The sequence below is a fragment of the Scleropages formosus genome, chromosome 2, assembly GCF_900964775.1.
Source record: "Scleropages formosus chromosome 2, fSclFor1.1, whole genome shotgun sequence".
Classification (NCBI taxonomy): Eukaryota; Metazoa; Chordata; class Actinopteri; order Osteoglossiformes; family Osteoglossidae; genus Scleropages; species Scleropages formosus.
Window position 1 is genome coordinate 18054478 of NC_041807.1, and position 26393 is coordinate 18080870.

At 47.0% G+C, this 26393-nt stretch overlaps 1 protein-coding gene across 1 annotated transcript; it reads left to right on the top strand.

The window, feature by feature from the left end:
• Window positions 1-6039: 6039 nt before the first annotated feature.
• LOC108931465 (protein arginine N-methyltransferase 8-B) lies at window positions 6040-24801 on the top strand. Its single transcript, XM_018747221.2, has 10 exons — window positions 6040-6634; window positions 11142-11363; window positions 12017-12172; window positions 15461-15524; window positions 16184-16326; window positions 18103-18190; window positions 19321-19436; window positions 21411-21561; window positions 23924-24045; window positions 24246-24801. Exons 1-10 carry the CDS (start codon window positions 6566-6568, stop codon window positions 24327-24329), a joined length of 1215 nt encoding a protein of 404 aa, XP_018602737.1. The 5' UTR covers window positions 6040-6565; the 3' UTR covers window positions 24330-24801.
• The last annotated feature ends 1592 nt before the right edge of the window (window positions 24802-26393 follow it).

Genomic DNA, 26393 nt, shown 5'->3' on the forward strand with positions numbered 1-26393 from the left:
GCCATCGAATCCAACTCACCACCAGGTGGTGATCAGTTAACAGCTCAGCCCCTCTCTTCACCCGAGTGTCCAAGACATATGGCCGAAGGTCAGAAGAAACGACTACAAAGTCGATCATTGACCTCCGACCTAGGGTGTCCTGGTGCCAAGTGCACTGATGGACACCCTTATGCATGAACATGGTGTTTGTTATGGATAAACCACGACTAGCACAGAAATCCAATAACAACTTACCGCTCGGGTTCAGATCAGGGAGGCCGTTCCTCCCAATCACGCCCCTCCAGGTGTCACTGTCGCTGCCCATGTGGGCGTTAAAGTCCCCCAGTAGAACGACAGAGTCCCCAGTGGGAGCGCTTTCCAGCACGCCCCCCAGGGACTCTAAAAAGGCCGGGTACTCTACACTGCCGCTAGGCGCATAAGCACAAACGACAGTGAGAGACCGTTCCCTGACCCGAAGGCGTAGGGAGACGACCCTCTCATTCACCGGGGTAGACTCCAACACATGGCGGCTGAACTGGGGGGCTATTAATAAGCCCACACCAGCCCGCCGCCTCTCACCTTGGGCAACGCCAGAATAGTGGAGAGTCCACCCTCGATCGAGGAGAGTGGTTCCAGAACCCAAGCTGTGAGTGGAAGTGAGCCCGACTATATCTAGACGGTATCTCTCAACTTCCCGCACCAGCTCAGGCTCCTTCCCTGCCAGTGAGGTGACATTCCAAGTTCCAAAAACCAGAGTTGGCGCCCGAGGTTTGGGTCGGCCGGGCACTCGGCCCCGACCACTGCCCAAATCACAATACACCGGCCCCTTACGGTTTCTCCGGCAGGTGGTGAGCCCACCGAAGAGCGGCTCCACGTCATGGCTTCGGGCTGAGCCCGGCCAGGCCCCGTGGGCATAGACCTGGCCACCAGGCGCTCGCATGCGAGCCCCCCCCCCCAGGCCTGGCTCCAGGGTGGGGCCCCGGTGACCCCATACCGGGCGGGGTAAACGAAAGCCTTGATTTTTTCTTCATAAGGGGTTTTTGAACCGCGCTTTGTCTCGTCTGTCATCCAGGACCTGTCTGCCATGGGAGACCCTACCAGGGGCATATAGCCCCAGACAACATAGCTCCTGGACTCATTCAGGCACTCAAACCCCTCCACCACGGTAAGGTGGCGGTTCACGGAGGAGCCTGCAGATATTACATTTTATATAATGTGATAATTTGATATATAAATCTGAATACATGCCTCTGCTGAAATGTGGTAAATGATAATTAAATGTCATCCACACTAGAAGCCCATCAGTAGTGCTTCTTGTATTCTGTCCACTCTCTCCCTGTGTGGACAAACCACTTCAGAAAAATGTTTATTGTCATTGTCTTCAGCATTTAAACAGGATTCAGACATGTAGTGGATGTCTTTATGTCACTGGTGGACTCAACGGTTCTTCACAAGTGAACGGAAAAACAAAATGTTGATCAAGTTATGGACGGGGGTCTGTTCAAGTTGTCCGCTTTGATGGCTCCATTTGGGATTCTGCTGCCCTTTCTTCGTCTATATCCGGACTGGACAAGATAAAAATCAGAAAAACTAAATGACTTTTGAAGAGAACATGTAATTCAGGAAAAAGGTATTTAAGCCTTTTGGAAACATGACAGAGCGCCTTCAGACTTTAAAAAAAAAAACAAAATTTTTCCTGAACGGTTATGCATCTACTACACAGATACAGCATGAAATAAATGGATCTGACTATGAGAAGAAAAGGACCAGTTATTCTGGTTTCCAGCTCTAGGCTCCTTTCAAAGTGTGTTCAGTGCTGCCTTGTACCACTGCCTCACTGGGAGTTTATTACCCTTTTATGCTGTCCATTAGGTGCTTTTATGCATATTCTTTCTAGGAGAAATATGGTTCAGTGCAGGCAGGCAGAGGTCCCGTGGAGAGAGGAAAGAATTCATACGTCCATATCCGCATAACAGGAACTCCCTAGATGCACCAAACTGCATTTCGAAAACATCTGAATATCATATAACAAAGTATCTAAAACCCCTGGTCTTTTTTTCCCCAAGCATTTGTACCTGGAAACACTGCTAATAAGAACTGCTAGAAGTACTTTTCTATCAGTTTGCTTCTTATAGAACATTTCCTCATCCTTGCACATCGTACATTAAAAATCTTTCCTGAAGATGTATGTTTTTAACATCTAACAGTGGATATTATGCAGGCAGTACACATGAAGCCCTTTAAGGACGGAGGAGTGATGTTCAAGTTCAACTCCTAAACCCCTTCTGCTCTGCATGCAGTTTTTTGGTATGTCGGGTAAAATGCATCTAAAATGAGCATTATTACTATTAGGTATTGTTAGATTATTATTATTATGAGCAAGCATTTAGCTGACAGTTTCATTCAAGGTTACTCGGTGTCTGCTTCGTATACTAAGGTTGCTGTTCCGAAGTTGGAAGTGTTCCAGTCTAGACTGTGGTTGTGCATGCTTTTTCTGAAAATGTTCAACGACCTTTCCATCTCGGCATAGAGGCTGCTGGATTTCTCGCACCCGCTGTGGAAGGAGGTTATTGAGCCTCTCTCCACCCAACGGTTGGAACAAACAGGTTTGGAGTTGGAGTGATGGTGGGTTTGTGGAAAACTATGCATGAAGGAAGGTTAGGAGTGTGTATATACAGTGCTGCTTCAAAGTATGTGAACCCCTTATCCCCTTTATTTTTACCACAAAATGGTTATTTAATAAGAAGCAGGCTTTCTCATGTGACTTAACAGGTGTGTAAGGACCAATTCCATATGTTGCTTTAGAGGAAATCATGTGTGTAGTAGAAACACGCAAGTAGTGCAGATGCAAAAATAAGTGAATCCCAAGTTGCAGCGATCAAACTAAGTTGGTAAGTTTAAGATTTTAGATTCTGATTTTATTATAAGTCTATTTTTATATTAGGGGGCGCGGTGGTGCAGTGGGTTGGACCAGGTCCTGCTCTCCGGTGGGTCTGGGGTTCGAGTCCCGCTTGGGGTGCCTTGAGACGGACTGGCGTCCCGTCCTGGGTGTGTCCCCTCCCCCTCCGGCCTTACGCCCTGTGTTGCCGGGTTAGGCTCCGGTTCCCCACGACCCCGTAAGGAACAAGCGGTTCAGACAATGTGTGTATTTTTATACTTTATAGTAGAAGACCATCCCTATAGGGTTCACATACCATTCAAGCAGCACTGAAAGTCGCATGTGATAAATAGCTTGAGCTAGAGCATTATAACTACATGCCTCTGCTTTCTTGCAGCTCAGCCCTGAAGATGACAACAGCATGGGAGCAAATCCAAAAAGAAAAAGATTAAAAAAAACTTCTATCAGAGAACTTGTAGTGTGCCCTTGGCATTTAATTTATTGGATTGCAGAAAAAACAGGGCTAAATTATTGATTTGATATTACAGGGACATCATAGTAATCTATCCTGTGCGTAAGTCAGATTTATTTTAAACTGCAATTTTCCTCTCCTGGGTTATAAATTATACCGAGAAAGCATGGCGAAGGGTGAGGAACACAAAGGCTGACAAGTCACCTTGGCACTTGTATTGAAGGCTTTCCATAAACACAAGGAACAGGTCACGCAGGAAGTCTCGCCAGTGTGGCCTGGCTTATTTATAGCTCTTTGGTCGGCCTGTCAGTCACACACCAAGAGCATCCCTGGGGGTGGCTTTGGACTCCACGGAAATGTGCATCTTGATTCCTACACTCTTATTCAAATTCCCCTCTCGGATCACACATAAAAAAAACCGCAGACCCCTTTCCGCAGAAAATCCACTACCCTGATCTGCAATTAGATTGTAAGGCACTGAAGTGTGCTATTCACCGCATAACTGGGGCAACATCCAGAATCAAATATTTACAGAGGTCAATTTTTCACTGTATTCACCGAATAGTTATAATGCATTATATTAAATTCGTTCCCAATATATAGGCAAATCCCAGCAAATTACAGTTCAAAGGTCAACTGCAGAGTGTCGGCCCACTCCTACTCAATGCCCTGCTGCCATACTGACACCCACCTACTGGAGGCAATTCACACTCTTCTCGAGGCTCAGACATCCCACAGTTGGAAGTATTGAACCGGGTCGGGTAGGGTACTCACCTTCCTGAGAAACACTGACATGCTGACCTTATGTTTTGTGACAGAATGACAAAGGAAAACATGGTTCAGTCAAATGACATCCTTTGCTTAGACATCTAAAGTCAAAGAGAGACACACACCCATAAATACCAATAGCACAATATAAATTACGAGATAAATATGGGGGCACGAAGGGTATGCTTATGTATAAGACCACAGTACAAGCAGAAGTGGTGAAACTAAGACAGACATTTATTACTAAATCAGTGCCATGTGGAGATGATGCAGAAGTATATCATTATTTACTTAGCCAAGAAGATGAATTTTTTAAAGCAACTGCGGGATAGTATGAGATCCAAATGAGGTAAAAGAGGAAACAGTTTTGTACTGCATTGCTCTGAAGATGATGTCTTTTGCCCTTCGAGCTGAAAGGTGAAGCAGGAGTTTGCCTGGTGGTGCTTCTAAAGAGAAACGATATGGACATTTAGCTCAGTGAATGGGTCATTTTCAAGTCAAGGTCTACATTAGGATATAATGCCCTCCTCTCTTCCGCTGCTGTCATCTCCATTGTGATTTCCATAGGTTCATTGTAAGGCAACTGTCCCGCAGAGATGATATACCTTGAAACTCTGAGCGAATGCGGATGATTCAGAACATTGGACTCTTCCAAAGGAAGCTGGCTGGCAGCTATAGGCTGTGGGCAATGGAGGGGATTAAAGAGATCTGTGTGCATCAGATGCAAGCTGTGAAATGCAGAGTGAGCCGCAGCGAGGACAGAGTACAGCTGAAGACACGAAGATGTCTCATGAAGATACTTATAGTCCTCCTTAATCTGCAACTCATGAACACCCGAGTGTGTTTCTCATCAGAACATCCTTGCGTTTGCTCAGGAGTTGGGGCAGCAGTCAATGTAGTGGTGTGAGCTGTTACCTTCAGACTTACAGTTTGCAAGTTCAAAATCCAGCTCCTGTTGTCATATTCCTGATTGACATACTTACCCTTGACTGCTCCAGTAAAAATCCCCCGGCAGTTCAAATGGTAGCTGGTCTCCAGCAGTAAGTCAGGTGTGCTTTAGGAGACATTGGTAAATCTTACCTGTAATTATGGAGTACTGAATGTATACATTTTCACTGACATTCCTGAAGATAAATGAACATAAAATGTGTAACTATATGTACCTAAGGACAGAATCTGGAATAACTGAAAATATTAACAGAAATCTGGACTTGTAATAATATAAGGTTGATTTGAAAGTAAAGGGGGTGCAGTGGGTTTGACTGGGTCCTGCCCTCTGGTAGGTCTGGGATTTGAGTCCTGCTTGGGGTGCCTTGCGACGGAGTGGCATCCCGTCCTAGGTGTGTCCCCTCCAGCCTTACGCCCTGTGTTGCTGGGTTCGGCTCCAGCTCACCGTGACCCCACTTGAGACAAGTGGTTTCGGACAGTGTGTGTGTGTGTGTGATTTGAAAGTGTATCTTTATGTTCCCCTTGCCAAACATTTATTATGTAATATAAGTTTCAGAGAGGTCCAGAATAATTCTGGGTACATATAAATGAACTGAATGTATAAATGATGTGCTTCACAACATATAAATGTATATATGAGAGCAGGTCATCAGTCTGAATAAACACATATAATCACGGTTCTTCATGAGAGTCCTGCACTAGAAGAAGTGAAACATGAATCTGAAGGAGATTATAATCATCCGAGAGAAAAAAAGAGCAGCCCGAGTTCAGCTTTTATCTTTAGGTGAAGCAGGTGCTCAGCTGGCAACGAGATAGCAGCGGACTGCAGGGGCAGAGCATCTCGGCTTCTGCTGAAATTAGGTGACATTGTTGAAGGAACTCATTGGCGGGGAAGATCTCGGCGGCCCTCTCTCCTGGAACCGAACAAGCAGCAGAAAGCATCCTCCACCCTCCACCCTCCATCCTCCATCCTCCACGCGCAGCATCACGGGCACCAAGTGAAGGGCGCCGTTTTTGGAGGGAAGCATATCGTGCCATGCGTTCGGATGCCACGTCCACAGTGGCAGAGGGGGCAATGTCGCTTGTGATGCCAGCTCGGACTGTGCGTGAACGAGCTGCACCCTGAATCATGTCGCCACAGAGGCTCGTCGGAGCTCGGGGATGAAGTTTCTGCGCGCGCCAACATCATGGACCGCTCCGCGAGCGACGCGTGTTTCCAGCGCACATTCCCCGCGAAGAACACACTCCGTGGACAACTTTTACACCATGGATGCCCGGACCCGTTCGCGCACACGCAGAGGTCGCACTTCGCTCGGGACCTCAACTAACTTCTCCCGCCGCTCTTCTTGAACGAAATAACCGCGCGCTTTTTATCTCAGTCAGATGAAGGAAAGCGCCCGGTTTCAATCGGGGCAGGAAAGTTGACCCGGCTGCGGGTGCAATTTGGGGCTCTTCTTGGGTGCAAAGTTGCCCCAGCCTCCTTTCGCTCTGGCGCCAGTGGAGATCGCTCGCCGGCTCTTATGGGAATGAAACACTCGTCGCGCTGCATGCTGCTCCGGAGGAAGATGGCGGAGACCGAGAACCCAGAGGTAGGCAAGAAACGCGCTTTTTGCTGCAGTATTCGCGTGTCCCCGAGCCCATCCCGCGCAACGGTCGCACCGGCATGCGGCTGGCGCGTTCCGGCGTCACGCGGGGCACTTTGACGCCGTCGGCGCGCGGTCGGCGCGTTTTTTTTTGACCTTAGCGCGGGCGTCCTGCGGTCAACCGCCGCTGTGCGCGACCGCCAAGGTAAAAAAAAAAAAAAAAAGACACCCAGCGGGGGGTCGGTGACGCGGGATTGCCATTGCGGTGCACGGCTCCTTGTCCTCGCGCTCCCGCGCTAAACACGACACGTCGGGATCGGACCTCGGGCTTTAATTTCAAAAACAGCCGTGCACCTTGGGTCCTGGTGTGTGAACTCAGCGATTGTGTCCGGAGCGTGGCGTGCTTGCTTGCCCGGCTGGGGTGTGTCAGAGTGGCCAGCCGGCCGGCGAGGTGGGCACACACGTGCGTGGAGATCCGGGAGGGCGAGACGGAGGCTGCGGCGCGGAAGGCGCGGAAGGCGCGGCGGCGCGCTGTCCTTGGTGCTGGAGCGGCCGGCGATGCGGGTTCATTGCGCTCAAACAAGTGGTCCGATCCACCTGCCTCTGGTTTCGGAATAAGGTGCGGCAGAACTCTGAGGGACGCAGTGCACCCTGGCAGAACCGAGGAACGTGTCGGACCAGTGTGTAGTTTTAACCCCTTCCGTCGTTTCACCTCCAACCATCTGTCAAGGGTGCGTGCACCGGTTTCCCAGGTGTCTCCAGGCACCTCAGCCTCTCAAGAACCCAGGCTGTGGGCTCTTTCTCCAGTTTCTCGCAGGGTGATTGTTTGCCAGTTGCCTGTCCGGCACGACTTCAATTTACTGTGGCAAGAGGTGGTAACCAAACCCGTCTTGAACTATCAAATCAAGATGTGTGATAACATTTAAAAATATTCACAAATATTCTCCTCTTGACTGCCCCCAAGTGCAAGAGATGGTATCCTTGACTTAAATTTAAACATTTAGGTGACTCCTTTCTCTAAAGCAGCTTACAATGGATAACTTTCACTAGAGCAATTTCAGTGTCTACCTTACTCAAGGGTACTACAGCAGAAGCTGGATATGAGCCTGCAACCTTGAGATCCAAAGGCAACAGTTCTAACCACTGTGGCACCTGCTGCAGTTATGACTTACAACACATGTATTGATGTATGGCAATATTTAAGATGCAGCATGCATAATTCATCCACCACACCATCTGTGACTGAGACACCACAGTAAAGACATTGCTCCCGAAGTCCTTCATCAATACTTATTTGCTCGGTAGTGAGGGTCTTGTCAGATCCTGAGCAGGCATTTGCATTATCAAGGCGGACACTAATGCATGGCTCTGCAGTATTCCAGCGAGCTCCTTTGATGCGAAACTTTCCGCTCTCTCTGGAGCTGGCAGCAGACCAAGCGCAAAGTGGAGAAGGAGAGCACCGGGCTTCGGCGCAACGCCGGCGCCTGTAGATGTGAACCACCCCCTTCCCTTGAGCAGCTTTGCTCTACATGCAGGTCATTGGCGTGTCGCTGACTCAGCGTTGCATGCCAGCCCAGCAGGTGCAACCCAGCGGGGGGTGAGTGGCATCTCAGGTGAGCTGCTCTTGAAGGAGTCACCCGAAATCATTGCAACAGAGACAGCCAAGGAAGAGGACAGGATTTTTGTTTTTGCAGTATTTAGAGACAGAACTAACCATTTTCAGAAACATTTAAAAACCCTGTTGAGTGGAAAAAACCTACAGCTGCGGACAGGTGCACTTTGAATTCCATTTTGTGGCCCTTCAGTTCAAACGGTAAAAAGCCCTTTTTTTGGTGCACCGTACACCAGGACCCCTCACGGAAAGATAATGCTTCATTTATTCCCTCGATTAACTGCAAATGTAATACTAAACCTGTACTATTATTATCATAAAAGGCTTTCATTTTTTTCCCCATCATCGTATGTAGGTGGAGAATTCACGCATTCTCTGCAAAGCGCTGTTGATGCCCACACAGGAGAAGCCTGAAAACACTTATATAGCCTGTATATGTTGTGTAATTCTTAACAGGGTGGGAGGAGAAAAAAAAAAAACATTGTTAAGTATGTCTTTGTCTCTGAAGCCACTTATAGGGTGTGATGATGACTCTAGGTGCATTTCAGAGATTCACGTCAATGGTAATAGAAGTATGAGACTGGCTGCGCTGGCTAAAGCTGCCATGTGGTTCTTTAATAAGGATTCACCCCATTTTTCAGCTGTAAGATCTTCATATGCTTAATCTGATCTAATTAAGTGGTTAATGAAAAAAAAATCAAGCTTTGGACATAAAATTGATGTCAAGTCCCTCAGCTAAAACCCGTAAAAGCCCCCAAATTCCTGAACAGAGTTTATGGTTATAATAATTCTTTCCTGGCTGATCTCCAGAAAATGTTGAAATAAATCAAACCAATCAAAATCTACTCTGCAAATATAGACCCCGCATGTGTTCCGCAAGCGCAAGGACACGGAATGAGCAGTAATCTCCAGAGATCATGTCTTCTCTCCTCATGTTCATTTTCATGAGTCTCTGCATGCTGTTACAGAAGCTCCTGTAATATCCAAAAAAGCCAAATCTCGCCGCCCACATTCCGCAAAGCTCGGTCTCATTCGCTCTCTCCATATGGTGGAATTCTGAATAACTCTTTGATAGAAAACACCATGCGCGTTTCCCCCCTATTCGTCGAATGTGCTTTATGTCTGAACTGTTTCAAACCCTCTTCTTCCAGTGTGGTTTCAGGTATTCGAACAAGTAGCGTTTGAAATCAAAGCCAAAGAAGAAACATTTTAACAAAGGTGTTTTCGTACCTGGAGGGGATGCGGTGGCGCAGTGGGTTGGACCGCAGTCCTGCTCTTTGGTGGGTCTGGGGTTCGAGTCCCGCTTGGGGTGCCTTGCGACGGACTGGCGTCCCGTCCTGGGTTTGTCCCCTTCCCCCTCCGGCCTTACGCCCTGTGTTGCCGGGTAGGCTCCGGTTTCCCGTGACCCCGTGAGGGACAAGCGGTTCTGAAAGTGTGTGTGTGTGTTTTCGTACCTAGTATAGAGACACTGAAATCAGCCGGAATGTTACAGCATGTGCTTTAAAAATGGTACCAACAGAAATACAAGGATTCATTTAATATTCATGGTTTGCAAATTATTTTGTGTTTGAGACCTAGGAAAACGGATCCTATTTTAACTTCTCGCCAGTGAAAAGCTTTGAACTGACACTCAGGCATAATTATACAGAACAATTGAATATCCCTACACAAAATACTATGTAGTTCATTGACATGTTTTGTCTCAAGGGGACGTCTCGCAGTAAAATGACACATATGCCAGTGAACGGTGAACAGACAAACTGTCTATTTACAATACAGTATAAAAAATGACAAATTCTTTTCTAACCGTTTGTCTTGGACTTCTGGGTCTCCCTTTCATCAAGGATTATGAAATAAGTACAACATTGCTTGAAAGTCATTACATTGCTTTTGGTAGCTTGATGGATATTTCCATTTGGCCTTTTCCTGATATGTAATTCTCACGGAAACATTCTCACTCTGTTCTCTGGGTGACTATCAGATGTCAAGCAGCTCAGAAACAGCAGCCCAGCTATTTATTCATTTTTATTTCTAAAAGTCTGGCATAATTCTTTAACTTGCAGAATGTAAAGTAGGTATAAAATATTCTGTCCCCCATATTATGTTGTGTGTAATTGGTCAAAACCTGATAATTTGTGCAGGGTTTTGTAGAAATAAAAAATTGTTATGGCAGACACATTTCCTGTAGTGTTAAGTGTCCAAATGACTACGTGACATCGCTAAGCATGTGCGAACGGAACCGTGAAAAAACAAGAAAACCGCGTGAGTGTCGTGTGTTGAGAATATTATTTCCGAAATGCATTGCACTTCAGGGGTGCTGTGGTGCAGTGGGTTGGACCTGGTCCTGCTCTCCAGTGGGTCTGGGGTTTGAGTCCTGCTTGGGGTATCTTCTGATAGACTGTCATCCCATCCTGGGTATGTCTTCCCTCCCTCCAGCCTTATGCCCTGTGTTGCTGGGTTAGGCTCTGGCTCCCTGTGACCCTGTGTGGGACAAGTGGTTCAGATGATGTGTGTGTGTGTGTCGCACTTCAGAATGTTAATGCAACTCTAGAAAAAAATGGCTTGGGATTATAATTGTGGCAGGCCTTGCACGTGATAATCAAAGCTCTGAATGCTTGTCCCCTCTTTAGGAACGATTCCCGGCTGCACTATTGAAATGTACTCTAACACACTGTGTGAACTTGTTTTTTTTCTGCCAGGTGTGAGCACTACTTTTAGGTTGACAAGACAATATAAAAACAGGTGGAAAACAATGTAAAATATTTCTGAAAAAAGCATAAAATGTTGCTGCGTTGGATTTGCACTGAGCACATGAGAAACTGTGCGTTGCCACGGCGGTTCAGCCTTTGCTCAACTCCCTCTTGCTAAGTTTCGCATCTCACCCTCTCTGACCCTCAACAGCAGCAGCCCCTGGACATGGTCCCATCCCAGTCTGCGCAGCCCGCCCCGCTGCCAAAGCCGGTGCCGTCCGTCCACCATGTTCCCCGTCCCCCCCACACGCCACACACTGCCGTCCTGCCCAGCTGCCCCGGCCGTGGGAAAATGGCAAAGTTCCTCAGCCCTGAGGAGATGACCTCCCGCGACTACTACTTTGACTCCTATGCTCACTTTGGCATTCATGAGGTAGGAAAGTATATCACAGCCAGCAGAGGAACAGTGGAGGCCAGGGGGTGGGGAATAGAACCTTATTGTTGCTGCTATATTTTTGTATTTAGGTCAGATTTTTTCTGCTTGGTAACAGTGTCTGTTAAAGACAAATATGTGAAAAGTTTTATACTAGTGGGAAGAGCCTTTTTGTTCTAGAAGGATCCGCATATGGGACTATCATTCATTATCCGTTTCCTTGGGGATGCCTTCGGTTGAAGGCCCTTCTCTTTCCTCATGGCACCATGTCTGATGAGCTCCGGCAAAAGACGCGGCTCTCAAACATTCCCGGAGTAATGAAGGAGCCCTCATCGAGAGGTGGAAGGACCCTTCTAGGCTGTCTGAATGTTGACTATTATATGTCCCGGTCTTGGTTCAAAATTTTCTGAGCTGGTTCACGGCTATAATGTCTTTGATAGATCCGCTTCCACTGTGGGCGGCGTCTCTGAAATTGGAACTGAAATTGAAATTGAATAAAGGTGCTGAGTCGCATCAACGGTTGCCATGGGCTGGAAATCAGATGGCTTTGAATTGCATGTGTGTTGTGCATGTTGCTGCATCCTGTCGAGTACCGCCGCACATGTCCTTGCAGGACGAAACAATGGCTGGCTTCACGGTTGTCCATCCCGCAGGAGATGCTCAAGGACGAGGTACGGACGTTGACCTACAGGAACTCCATGTACCACAATAAGCATGTCTTCAAGAACAAGATCGTCCTGGATGTGGGCAGCGGGACCGGCATCTTGTCCATGTTCGCGGCCAAAGCGGGAGCGAAGCACGTGTATGGGGTAAGGACTTACTGAATGGCCATGTGCAAAATATATGTAACACACAACAATATGTCAGCATCTACACTGAAAGACAGAGTATCGTGTTTGGAATCACCTCATGAAAAATGGGCAATGTATCAAAAAGGCATTTTACCAAGGTTTTACAGGAAATGCTGCAAACAAGAGAATTAAAGAAGAATCTCTTTTACGGTTGGTTCTCCACATTCAAAGTTAATTAGCATCAAGATCCGGTTTTTTTTCCTCCAGAAGTTCTTAAGTCAAGCGTAACCTGGAGTTTTCTGAGCCTTAAGGAAAGCCCCTACTTGCAATCGGTGTGTGCGTGTGTGTGAAAGAGAGGGAAACCTGAAATAAACAACTAAATATGTGACACTGAGGGTTTTATTATCAGTCTCCCAAAAAACAGCTATGTGGTTAAATTGTTTTTATGAGGGGATTGAATATCATAACTACTCCCTTACACGAATGAGATGAAAAATGCTGTCAGGCACTGCAACACTTTGCCTCTTGCCATGTGGAGGATGATGGGAAATGTAGTTTGCACTAATGAGGGGTTGGCAGAAGCTGGAGACAAGGTCCTGTGCTGCAGGCCCCATAGAAGCGCATGTCGTTGTGGGCAAGAGAATCAACTGCAACCGTGCGTGACCGAGTCTGGTCTGGTGCCTGCTCTCTGTCTGCAGCTCCCTACGGTCTCATTCGTCACACACTCTCTGATCCCAGTGCCTTGCGGTTGTTTGTTTCTTTATCTTTTGTTAGAAAAGAAAGCCGGTCTGCTTACAGCGGGAGCTCAGACTGCAGACTTGTGTGACGGAGTGTGTGTGTGTGTGTGTGTGCGTGCGCGCACGCGCGTGTGTTCCTTTCGGTGGGGTGACTGAGATAGCATGGTGGAAGGTGTTTGGATGACAGAGTCCCAGCTCTGTCCTCACCTCATCATTTGTGCTGCAGACTGATGTCCTGCCTCGGTGTGACGATAAAAAAAAAAAAAAACAGATGGATGCTGGGAAAAGGAGATAAATGACTGTCAGCGGCTGCAAAACAAACCTCACCTGACAGGCATCTTTTACATTAAAATATATGTAAGGAATGTATTCTTTAGGTACCTTTGTGTGGTGTGAGTTTGTGCACGCTGGTGGTTGACAAGTCAATTATTCAGTTGCATTTTGCATCACCAAAATAGAATGAAGGCGGCAAAGCAGTGGAACAGGTAGTGCTAGCGCCTTTCAGCACCTGGGCTGTGGGTTGGGGGGGGGGGAGTATGCACGTCCTCCCCTTGTTCAGATCGGTTTTCTCTGTGTGCTCTGCTTTCCTTCCACAGTGCAGAGACTGATGTGTCTCAGGTGAACTGGTGGCTCTGATTTGTTTTTACTTGGTGTGTATGTGTGTGTGTGTGTGAGTGATTGTGTGTGTGCTTTCATCATGATGGACTGGTGTCCCGTCCAGGGTGTACCCTGCCCCACACCTTACTCTTCCATCAGCCTCTGGACCACGGTGACCCTGTACCGGACAAGCAGATATTGACAAATAAACTGAATGGATGAAAGGGAATCAAAAGATACTATGAGAAACCAATGAGATTTATGACATCGAATATGAACTTTCATTTGAATCGCACCCAAGTGCTTCATGACCGTATTGACTGTGTAATGCAAGAAAGAGCTGCTCAGTGTTGTGTTGAGGGAGGCTCAGCTGCTTAGACACCTGCCAACTCCAACGGGCTCTATATCCAGGCGAGTAAAACTCAACATATGAAGAATGACTTGGTCTTCGCCAGACACAGTTGTGTATTTTCTTGATAGCTAAACCATGTTTTCTATTACACTCAGGAAGTTTTAACACAAAACATCATCCTCTGGGACTCCCGCTGGGTTTCTGACTGAATTAAATCTTCTCCTTCTTGCCCCTCATCCAGCTTGGAGAGGGGAAGGTTTGGAGCCAATGTGGAACTAATCACCGCAGAACTTCATGCAAATCCCACAAATGCCTGAGGCTGAAGATGATGATAGCTCTGGACCCACATGTTAACAGCTAACGATTGGCAGGACAGGCCTAGGGCGCCACTTATTCCCCACAAGAAGAACATGGCTGTGGCTTTATAATTACTTCTTATAATCGCCGTGTAATGCGACCTTGTAATTACTCCTCATAAAGACTCAGCAAAACGCATCCTCATAATTACGTTGCTTGCAATGACTTAATGTGACGGCTTCAACTAATAACACCAGGTAATTGTTAAGCTGATGCTTTTATCCAAAGCAGCTTACGCTACTTGAGCCATTTAACAGCTGGATATTTTTTATTGGAACAATGCAGGTTTAGGGTGTCTCTGTCCTTAACTGCTTCACTACCTTCTGCCCTAAGGTTCATTGTCCCACATAAGTGCAGCTGAAAATGACATTTAATTTGTTGTGAATTTCTCCAAAATTATAATGTTTCATTTTAAATTAAAGGTTCTAGCTATTACTATAATAACAGTATTATTGTAATAGTAAATAAGGTACTACAATGAACTAGTATAGTAATATTTACATGTAGGTGGCACTTTTTTGTAGTTGTCATAGTTACCTAAGTAATTACTCTTTTACACAGCTGGGTAATTTTACTAAGGTAAACGCCTTGCTCAGGGATACAATAGCTGGGATTCAAACCCACAACTTTTGGGGAGAAATGGAACACTACTAACTACTACACTACCTGCTGTCCATATAAGAGTATTATTTTAAATACTGGCCATTGTAACAAGGCCAGATTTTTTTTTTATCGCTTATATATATTGCAACATGGGGGCGCGGTGGTGCACTGGGTTGGACCTGGTCCTGCTCTCCGGTTGGTCTGGGGTTCGAGTCCCGCTTGGGGTGCCTTGCGGCGGACTGGCGTCCCGTCCTGGGTGTGTCCCCTCCCCCTCCGGCCTTACGCCCTGTGTTGCTGGGATAGGCTCCGGCTCCCCGCGACCCCGTATGAGACAAGCGGTTCAGACAGTGTGTGTATGTGTGTGTGTGTATTGCAACATCCTGCCAGATCAATAACACAGCGGCAGTTTACACTCTTTGTTACTGTTGTGTACTACACTCCAGCAGAAAACAATAGCACTCCTCTCTTGAAAACACTGCTGCTAGTTCTATTTGTTTGAACGCTTTCTCGTTTTCGCACAGAGGAGGAAACCCTGTTTGACAAGCTGCTGCTCACGTGGTCTATCGTAAGCGCAACAAAACATTGTGTGGGCACACTGCATCTGCTCCCCTCCTTCGCTTTATGGGTTAAACCGATCTTGATTTCAGCTTTTTCTTGCAGATCGAGTGCTCCAGCATTTCCGAGTTTTCAGAGAAAATCATCAAGTCCAATCATCTGGATAGTGGTGAGGTCCTGATTTATTTGTCATTCCACAAATTATACTTCCTCCGTCGGTATTATTATTATTATTATTATTATTATTATTATAGCTCATTCATATGGTACAATTATTTATCAATTTGTACTGTAATTAGTAAGGTTCAGTACCTTGGTCAAGGTAAAAGAGCATGGGCCCGTGTTCAGTTTGGAATGGGTAATTGTCACATTACCAGCCCCTGTCTGTAGCTCTGCATTACCTACTACTGGACATGAGCTGTTTTGCTACCGCGGTAAACACTTTGCACAGTTTATGCTTGGAACGAGTCAGGCTGGCAGCTGTGTACAAATCCTGTATGTTTTTTTAAGCAGATCACATTCCAAACTAGCTGATGCAGCAGAAACAAATTAGCCCATCTTGGGGTCCCCACATTGTTCGTAGGGAGCTCAGTGATGTCACAGTCTCAAAACGATAATTGCTATAATCTCACATCTTCACGCATTTTAATTTTCAGAGTGCAAAACGGAGCATTAGCAACACTTTTTGTGCCATTTTTGGAGGTGGACAGCTGCACAGGGCTGTGTTTTTACAGTAAAAAAAGACACTTTGTACAGAGTAAACTGTGTACTGTGGGGAAGTTTGAAGTGAAGACTGTTACTCACAGATACGGACATGATGTCTTGCAGTCATCACCATCTTCAAGGGGAAGGTGGAGGAGGTTGAGCTTCCGGTGGAGAAGGTGGACATCATCATCTCTGAATGGATGGGCTATTGCCTCTTCTATGAGTCCATGCTCAACACAGTCATCTTTGCCCGAGACAAGTGGCTAGTGGGTGCACTTCTTGCATACCTCCCCTTCTTCTCTTCCTCATCCTCCACTCTTCCTCATAAGGCCCTAAGCATGCTTCTCAGCGGTGCAGTGCAGAGGATGGAAACCTCTTCCATCCAGACACGCATGGAGGTTGTGCATGATGTCAGATACAAGGGTTGTTAGTGGGGAATCCCGGTTCCCTGGAGACACAACAGCAGGACATGGAAACATGGATTCGAGGGATATCTGCTGCATGGATCTTCTTCCCAGATATTACCCTTCTACTATGCATCAGCAAGTCTGAAAAGCACCTCAGTGACACCAGTTATTAATCTGCTCTTGTTGCCGGGGGCTTTGCCACACACATCTCGAACCCCACTTTTACAATCCTGCAGCCTACCTTCAGGAATCTGAGATTTTGCCCTCATGTCCTAGAACATCTTGCAGAAACATAAACTGATACAGAGCGATAGTATTACAGAGTATATGTCACATTAGACAAGAGATTTAACTACTGCATTTGAAAATTGTCACAAGCGGAGCAATGACAAAGTATGAGAAACACTCTATTTTAATTTTCTTATTATTCATTTATTTAAATGTGGAATAGAGCCTTTGTCGTCCTCAAGCCAGCGCTGGCACACTATCACAGTACGTTTACCTTAAGAAATTATTATTTTTAATGATTTTATACATTCAATGTCTCAAGAATTACATTTCTGCTAACAGCTAAGCATTACTCTATAGACCCAGAATGTGTGCTCTGTGGGGGGTCCTGACGCCAGCATCATCAGCAGTAGTGATGGAGGCAGGAGAAAATGGGGAATACAACAAATGTTTTAAGTAATTTCTGCATTTATTTGTAATCGAAACTAGAAAAAAGTTAACTGTAAAATATGTGAAATAAAAAGAAAATTCATTGTTCTTTGTTCTAAATGTAGAATTAAAAAACTCTCAGAAGAAGAATGGTTAGTAAGGTTTTTAGATACAGGCCCATGTTTGCTATGACACCTTTGCATGTGACTTAATTTAAAAAAGCTTTGTTGATATGTGGGCGATTCTGGAAGAGCTTCACGTAGGCGATGGAAGAAGAAATGAATTCTTCTTATTTCCCAAGCAGAAATTGCAAAAACACTGTAAAATTTTAACATCTTAAACACCTTTTAACTTATGATATTAGGCATTGTTTAGGGTCATTTAGGGGTTTATTTGGGATGGGGGTGGAATGAATTGGAATTTTCCCATTTAATGAAATGGAAGAAGTAACTTTGTTATCCGCTTTTCCGACATTTTGTCGAATTTCATTTTCAGCTGAGGACTGGTTAATGACCTGTGGCCATGGAGTAAAAAGTTAAAGAATTAAATACAGACTTATAAGGGCTAACTTATCAGTAAAATTATGAAGCAGAAAAAAAAAAAAGTTGCTTTCCAGAACACTCAGAAATAGAAAAGAAGGGAAAAAAACCAACGAACCACCAGTAGAAGAAGACACGTCTCACTGTTGCCACCAGTGTAAATGCAGGGTTTGAAAAGATGCAGGTCAGTTTATTGTATTGCTGACACTGGAAGGAGAGCGATAATATTTGAAAACAGGTTTATTAGGAAAACAACCACGTGCACGCTTCTAAGAAGAATACCCCCCCCCCCCCCCCCCCAAAACAGCTATCCCCTTAACCAATCACAGTGCTCGGCGTGTCCTGCCTCCTCTATATGTGTTTTGAAGAGCTCATCTGCCTGCCAGGGGAAGCAATTTACAAGGACTTGCCCTTCTCTACTCTCTCCGCCTGCCAACAGAAGCCCGGAGGACTGATGTTCCCTGACCGGGCCGCCCTCTACGTGGTGGGAATCGAGGACCGGCAGTACAAGGACTTCAAAATTCACTGTGAGTGACGGGTCCTTGGGTCCGTAAATGTTTTTCGTCTCTTCTGCATGTCTCCCTGCCTCCTGTCAGAAAGGGTCTTAAGACAAGCTGCTTGTACCTTAGAAGAAATAGCAGGCACGATGTAATGCCCTCCTACACACATGTGCACACGCTACCTGCAGCCTTTTTACTCTTAATGCCGCGCCATCCCATGGCTGTAGGGTGTAGGGAGGCAGCAAATGGCTCTTCCTGAGAGAAGAGGCGTCCTCGCCGCCATCTGGCTAGTCCTAATGTGAGCACCAAGGCAGGCCGCGGTACGTGTGTTACACAACGGCTGTCGGGAGAAAACAACGAATCGATTCTTCAAGTACTCTTCCCCTTCTGGTGGCTGTGTTACACCCCCAGCTGATGGCCACCCCCACTCCTGCTGCCTCCACACCGAGGCCCAAGCGCTTAAACATAGACGTGAGGGTTTTGCCTTCTCCGAGGCTGGATTGGAGAAGGATGTAGGAGAAGCCCTTCCTAGTGGGTGTAGGGGGGCTGTGTTCCTAAGCTGGGCCTCTCTTCCCCCCGAGGCTCCGGGCAACACGCTAGCCCCGGAGAACCATGGGTAATCACCGCTGCTGGACCAACAGCCAGCTTGAACCCATTGCTGCTCATTAGCATGGAAACAGAGTTTAAGATAGGGGCTTGTGTATGTGTGTGTGTGTGCGTGTGTGTGTGTGCACACATGGACAAGTCATGGACACATTCATCCTGCTGTGCTAGTGTCAAACACACACGCTCCTCTTCCTCCGGGAGGTGAGGCAGGTGCTGACACACACAGCCCTGAGTGCCCTTATGAATAACACATGATGATTCGCTGAGAATAAAGGGTGCAGGTAAATAAAGGGCAACTCGTCAAGCTAATCACAGCTGTGGACTCCATGGCACTTGCGCAACTCTGACTTTACTTCGTTGCGGCCCGAATCCGGGGTGCGCGTTACCGTTATTCCCGTCCCACGGGTCGGGTCTTAGACCGAGAAACCTGTGAAAATATTTTCCGATTCATTGTGATCTTTCGGTTAGCCTTTAGAGCAATGTGACCGAACCGGGCTAATGTATAGTATTCTGACCTTTCACGAGGTGTGCGCGCGTCTGTGTGTCTGCAGGGTGGGAGAACGTGTACGGCTTTGACATGACCTGCATTCGCAACGTAGCCATGCGGGAGCCCTTGGTCGACATCGTGGACCCCAAGCAAGTGGTGACCAACTCCTGTCTGATAAAGGTTAGAAAGCTGCCATCATACACATGCAGTCACACACACTGCCACCTTCCTGGTGCTCTCCATGGTCACACTTGGGTCGGTGCAGGCCTACAGGTGAATCATGGCCGTGAGTAAGCGCCGAATGTGAGCGCACGACACGGAGAACTTATATAACTGTCCGTCAGTGCCCTGGCATGTATTGTGTGTGTGTGTGTGTGTGTGTGTGTGTGAGAACTGCACTGGGCGGCTGAGCTACGTGGTTCCCACTCATCTTCTGTTACATACAAGGGCTGCCGCTATTCCGAGTGCACTGCTGGTACCCGGGAGATCCAGGGTACCCTGCTTAATTATGACTGCAGGAATCGTGATGGAGGGTACAACTTGCACTTTTTACCTCTTCCGGTCAGAAGTATCGGTGTTTAGGGCTGCTGTGTTGCAGATCATAGGTTTGAATCCTCCCTCCTGCTGTGGTGCCTTTGATTCAGGTACTGACCCTGACTTAATACAGGAAAAATGACCCTGCTGTATAAATGGGTAAATATTTACATTGTCAGTCACTCTTTAAGAAAGTATCAGAAAAATGGATAAAAGTGAATGTTTTGTTCCAGTGTTCCACCCTAAATGGGAGCGGATTTCCCAGAAGCACCGCGGCATTCTTACTGCGGTTATCGGACGGTATTGTTTCGGCCGTTCTACACGCCTCCGTGGCAAATTTAATTTTTCTCCTCTCTCTGGTTTCAAAGGCTTTTCAGTTCATAGAGCGTAAAAGGACACGCGTCGCAAAAGACGGAAGAAAAGGTGCCACGATTTCCATTGTGGGGCTGCTGAAAGGAGCGCTATTAAGAAAGATTAATATTGATCCTGGTTCTGACGGGCGAGGCCTTCGGATCACTGAGCAGGCGAACTGTCCGCCTCCTCCATGCAGCGAGGACTTGCCGTCTGAGGGAGTTTAAAGGTCGCAGGGTGGGAACACCCTCAGGTGTGATGCTCAGAATGACACGGAAGCCTGGTCCCCAGCTGTCACAGCCCAAACAGCTGTCCCGCTTGTTTCTCTAGCTTGCGATCTAATGATTTACTTCAGTATGCAACAGGGCATTGGAGCAATTCATGGTAAAAACCTTGCTCAAGGCTACTACAGCAGGAGCAGGGATTCAAACCTGGTGCTTTTTCTAAGGTGGGGGCTCTAACCACTACGCCACCATACTGTGAATATGGGCGCCCATCCCTTCGTTTCTTGATCAGATTATTTTAAAAACTTATGTGTAATCTGTGTACATTAGAAGACAATGTAAAAATGTAGTAAAATATAGTTAAAAAAAAATTCACAACATTTATCTGATGCTACAGAGGAAGGTACAACTCTTCACCCATTTATACAGCAGGGTAATTTTTACTAGAACAATGTAGGGTAAATACCTTGCTCAGGAGGTGAGATTTGAATTGCTAACTCCTCCCCCCCCAAATAAATGTATAATCTCTAATGACATTCATAGTCATTCTGAACTTTACAGAAAACATAAATGTTCTTTATTTGAAATATTCCACTCGTGCAGTCTGCTGCAAGGCACCCGAAGCAGGACTCGAACCCCAGACCCACAAGAGAGCAGGACCCAGCCCTACCCCCTGCACCACCGCACCCTCCTATAACTAAACATATTTATAATAATTTATAGTGAAGTATTTACAGTAATTGGGGGGGTGTGGCGGTGCAGCAGGTTTGGCTGGGTCCTGCTGTGTGGCGGGTCTGGAGTTCCAGTCCTGCTTGAGGTGCCTTGCTATGGACTGGCGTCCTGTCCTGGGTGTGTCCCCTCCCTCTCCAGCCTTACGAACCGTGTTACTGGGTTAGGCTCTGGTTCGCTGCGTCCCCCCTCGGGACAAGCAGTTTCAGACAATGTGTATATTTATAGTAAGTTACCTACACTGATCTGTTTGCTGCCGACTTGCTCGTTTTCATGAGGACCTTTAATGACTGTGTGACACCTTCCTCCCCAACAGGAAGTGGACATCTACACCGTCAAGATCGAGGATCTGTCCTTCACCTCCGCTTTCTGCCTGCAGGTCCAGCGCAATGACTACATCCACGCTCTGGTCACCTACTTCAACATCGAGTTCACCAAGTGTCATAAGAAGACCGGTTTCTCCACCGGTAAGGCTGCCCCTTACTGGAAGCCAGTGGAAGTGCAGAGCGTCGCATGGCCTTTTACATCCTTTTCCAGTAACTCTGTCTGGACAAACCAGGATTTTCGGTGTTTGCGGACAAACAGGCACTTCTTCCCCTTTTATTGGTTCAATTCGTTCCTGAACACCAACCAAATATCACCCACTTGCATTGAGCCTGTCCTGGAATTACTTGACACAAGGTGGGGGGGGGGGGGTGTACACCTCTGGGCAGGACACTAGTCCATTCTAGGGTAGTCACTCACACATCCATACACTATGGACAATTCAGAGTCAGCAATTCACATGTACAGCATGTCTTGGACTATGGGAGGAAACCAGAGCAAACCCACAGAGACACAGAGAACATGCAAACTCCACACAGACTGAGCAGCACTGGAGCACAACTGGTCTCACCCCACCAAAGCTCTATGAGACAGCAGTGCTACTCACTGCGCCACTGTGCCAACCAATAATAGACACTGACTGAAACTGCTTGTCCCAAGGGGGGTGCAGTGGCGCAGTAGGTTGGACCAGGTCCTGCTCTCCTGTGGGTTTGGGGTTTGAGTCCTGCTTGAGGTGCCTTGTGATGGACTGGCATCCTGTCCTGGGTGTGTCCCCTCCTGCTCCAGCCTTCTGCTCTGTGTTGCTGGGTTAGGCTCTGGCTCCCTGCGACCCCCTATGGGACAAGCGGTTCATATAGTGTGTGTGTGTGTGTGTGTGTGTGTGTGTGTGTGTGTGTGTGTGTGTGTGTGCGTGCGTGCATGCTTGTCCCAAAGCAGGGTTGTGGCAAACTGGAGCCTCACTCAGGGTGTAAGGCTGGAGGGGGAGGGGACACAGCCAGGATGGGATGCCAGTCCACCACAAGGCATCCCAAGCAGGACTCAAACCCCAGACCCACCAGAGAGCAAGACCCAGCCAAACCCACTGCACCCCCACCAATAATACTGATAAATTTAAATGAATAAAAAACCACAAGTGATGTTTAGTGTTAGTGCTTTGAAATAAAATTTCTCAAAGAACAAAATTAGTACCATCTGTGAGTGAAATGTAAGACTTGGCCAAGGCTCTGAACACCTTAACAGGCAGTGAAGAAATCAGTGTATCTACAGTATACTGTGTATTTAGAGCCAGCATTAAATATGCATGTTTTACTTCACAAAATTTTAGTTCAGTAAGACGACAGGAGGACATCTAATATCAAATTTATCCGCCCATGTGGGCTATGAAGATAACTCAAAATGTGAATTATAAGTGCTGGAGGCATCAAGGGACATGAGTGCACAAGGACTGAAGAGACTCCTGGTTACACCTGCTTAGTTGTCATCGGTCTTGGTGCAACTGCTTCCGCTTTGATGGTTTTACTCCTGTCTGGCTATAAAATAGGCTGCTCGTGGTCCGAATCACTCCTCACCACGCTGTCTGAATTTCTTCTGTCCTTTTTTTAAATTATTATTATTTTTATTATAATTACTACAATAAAAATAATTTTATAATAATTACTAGTACACACACACACACACATTTTCAGAACTGCTTGTCCCATATGGGGTCGCGGGGAACCGGAGCCTACCCGGTAACACAGGGCGTGAGGCCGGGAACACACCCAGGACGGGATGCCAGTCCGTCGCAAGGCACCCCAAGCGGGACTCGAACCCCAGACCCACCGGAAAGCAGGACCGTGGTCCAACCCACTGCGCCACCACACCCTCTAATTACTAGTATTATTATATTAATTATAAATGAACCTGTCAATCAAACCACCAGACTGCAGTGAGAGAGGACGCATTCATCTTTCTGAAATCCCAGCGCAGATAAGATTGTGCAAAAAAAAAGCTATTGATTTCCTGTATGCCTCGAGAGAACTTTATCAGGGAAAAACAGACGAGCCTGGTGGAGCAGACAGGAGGGAGAAGGTCAGGACATCTGCCGTGTCGGAATGGCACCTTGACGATGCACGTGGAGATGAGGCCCTGCGGAGAACGGGCTTGGCGATGGCCCCCTTGGACCGGCTCGCTGACGTTCGATTTCTCTTGAAGAACTGCTTGGCGTTTGCGCTGTAGCGCTCCGGCTGGTGGGCGGGGCTCTTTCCTTCAGTGGCGATGATGGTTAGGACTATCAGGCGTCTGCAGCTAGAGATAAGCGCGGAGGAATTCTGTTAAGACGCCACCTGCCTGCAGATTTGAGATGCAGACTAAGATGGAAAAGGACGGCTGTCGGTGGGGTAGTCAAGGCCACCAGTCCGCACGTGGGCTCAGGCCAGAGCTCCTCACTTCCGACTTTATCTGGGAGGTACTTGTTCCAAGGGCTATGTACTACGGTACACTGAGGTGGGGTCTCTTCCAACACAGCACCTGATGCACCCTATACACACTGGAAGCAGACAGTCTTCTACCTGGAGGACTACCTGACGGTCAAGAGGGGGGAGGAGATTTTCGGGAGCATTGCCATGAAGCCCAATGAGAAGAATGTGGTGAGTGTTGGGGGGGGGGGGTCAGCTCATGCCTCCGGCCGTAAGACTGCTGACCACTCCCTCTAAAAAGAGTTTATACCTTAGGTCGTATTGTAGCGGAGGGTGGACGAAGCACCCCAGCGGTCAGTGTGAGCCTTGACCTAACTCCAGCGGGTCCACCTAGACCGTCGCTGAAAGTCTGCATGTCGTTCTCCCCGCAGCGCGACTTGGACTTCACCCTCGAGCTGGACTTCAAGGGACAGCTGTGCGAGGCCGCCATTTCCCACGACTACAAGATGCGCTAGGCGTCCGGCGGGGGGGCAGTGCCGCGCAAGAGCATCTCCTCGGGTCCAGCGAGGAGGAGATGTCCGAGCGTCGCCACGCGTGGACGGTCGCGATGCCGAGAGCCGGAGCGGGGGCGGGGCTCGTCCGCGTGATGTCATCGGGGCGGTCGGGCACCGACAGCAGTTGCATCATTTCCCGTCACGACATCGTTCGGCTCTCGTTCGGAGCGCCGCTGTGAACGTAACTCTGAAAAATAACACGAATGTTATCCTCCCATATGAATGTTGTTAGTAACAGCACTGGGCTCCTTTCAAATGACGCCTGACTGCACCGGATGATTTTTGGCCACAGCTCTAGTGGTAACTGTCGTTCTTCCCAAAGAAGCAGGCAGGTTCCGTGTTTTTCCATCGACATATATTGAACATAACACCGCGGTGACCATCATTATAGAAACGCAACATGAGGATCAGTTATTATTCTTGTTATTAATGCATTACGGCCTGTTGCGTTTATAAATCGGAAGTGCAGGGAACATAATTCTGTGCAATATTACAGATTCTTTATGACATGATTACAATTTACATTAGTTTACATCAGACATTTTGCGTTAAATGTTAGGAATTAAGACTGGTGGCCACTCGCGAGTTAAACTTGTGAAAGTGCTGCGTTGTGCTGTTAGTATATATAGCATAAAAAAAAATGTTAGAAATGTAAAAATTGAGAATATACGTGATTGCCAGCGTAGCGTTATTTAGAGCATCATATCGGCAATTGGCTTTGCTTACATTCATATTCAGTGAGGAGTTTTGCATAATTAAAAAAAAAAAAATGTAAAAAGTAATAATGATCACAGCTTATGAAACGCGGATGGTTTACTGTTTGGAATGCCCTTTAGACTTTTGCTGAGTGTCCACCTCATGGTCCGCGGTTCCCTGGAACTCAACTTTAGAATGGAAAATCTGTCACCTGAGGACAAGAGACTGAGCCCACGGTCCCAGACCAGGATCCCGGGCAGGAGGGCGATCGTAAATCCGACGCGGACGGTTCCCATAATGCAGTGCGGCAGCGTGCCGCCCGCGGTCCCTCCTCTTCACCTGTGCTCTTACCCAGGTCGACGCCAAGGGCAGCGGCTGGAGTCGTGCTCCGGCTCGACCGTGACCTCTCTCAGAGCCGCGAAGCGCTGTACCTTCTTCACCCGAAGGCTCCCGGTCAGCAGCAACCAGCACTCAGCGCTCTTCCGCCGCAGCCATCGATATTACCTGGATCGTCAATATTCCCGGCGACGCGAGGCCGTGGATCGTCATTTTCCGTGGAAACGAAACCCACGTCGGCCTTCACCGGAATTTCGGGTTCTCGCACATTTCCACGTGGAGAGTGCCGATCGGACCATTGAAGAGAATTCCTTAAGCCCACTTCGCTTTTACTCGCTTTTGATCTCTCCGTTTTACGTATCGATTTATTGATTGATTGAATTGACTGAATTATTTTTTTTTTCCAATACTGGAAATATCGCAATAATTTTTGTTATTTTTTTTTTTTTTTTTGTAGGGATCATTTTACGGAGGAGCAGATAGGATATACCAGCATGTGCAACTATGACGTCACCTTTTATTTAAAATCTGTGTAGTTTTATGCCTGTTATTTCTGTAAAGTTTAATCATCATTTAAAATAAAAAAAAAAGTACATTAGTAACAATACATGTAATTTATACCACTGTAACGGTACCGTAGAAGACTGATTTATTTTCACAGTGAAAACACTCAAACCTCCAAATACTAAACCGATTTTATTATTCTAACATTGTACGAAATATTGTGAACAAGTGAAATATTTAGGGATTCATAAAGCTGCAGAGCAATCCAATGTACTGTACCGAATTACGCAACGTAAATTGATGAATAAACGGCGAAAAGCCCTTAGTCTGTGGTCATTGCTCCCCTCTCACTGTACGTGCAAACTATATTTATTTTGTGCAGTTTTTAGAACATATATTTTTAATGAGCGTACGGAAATACATGTTCATCAGATTTTCGGAGGCTTCAAGGAGTTGCTCGTCCTGAGCTGTGCTACCGGAAGTGATAGA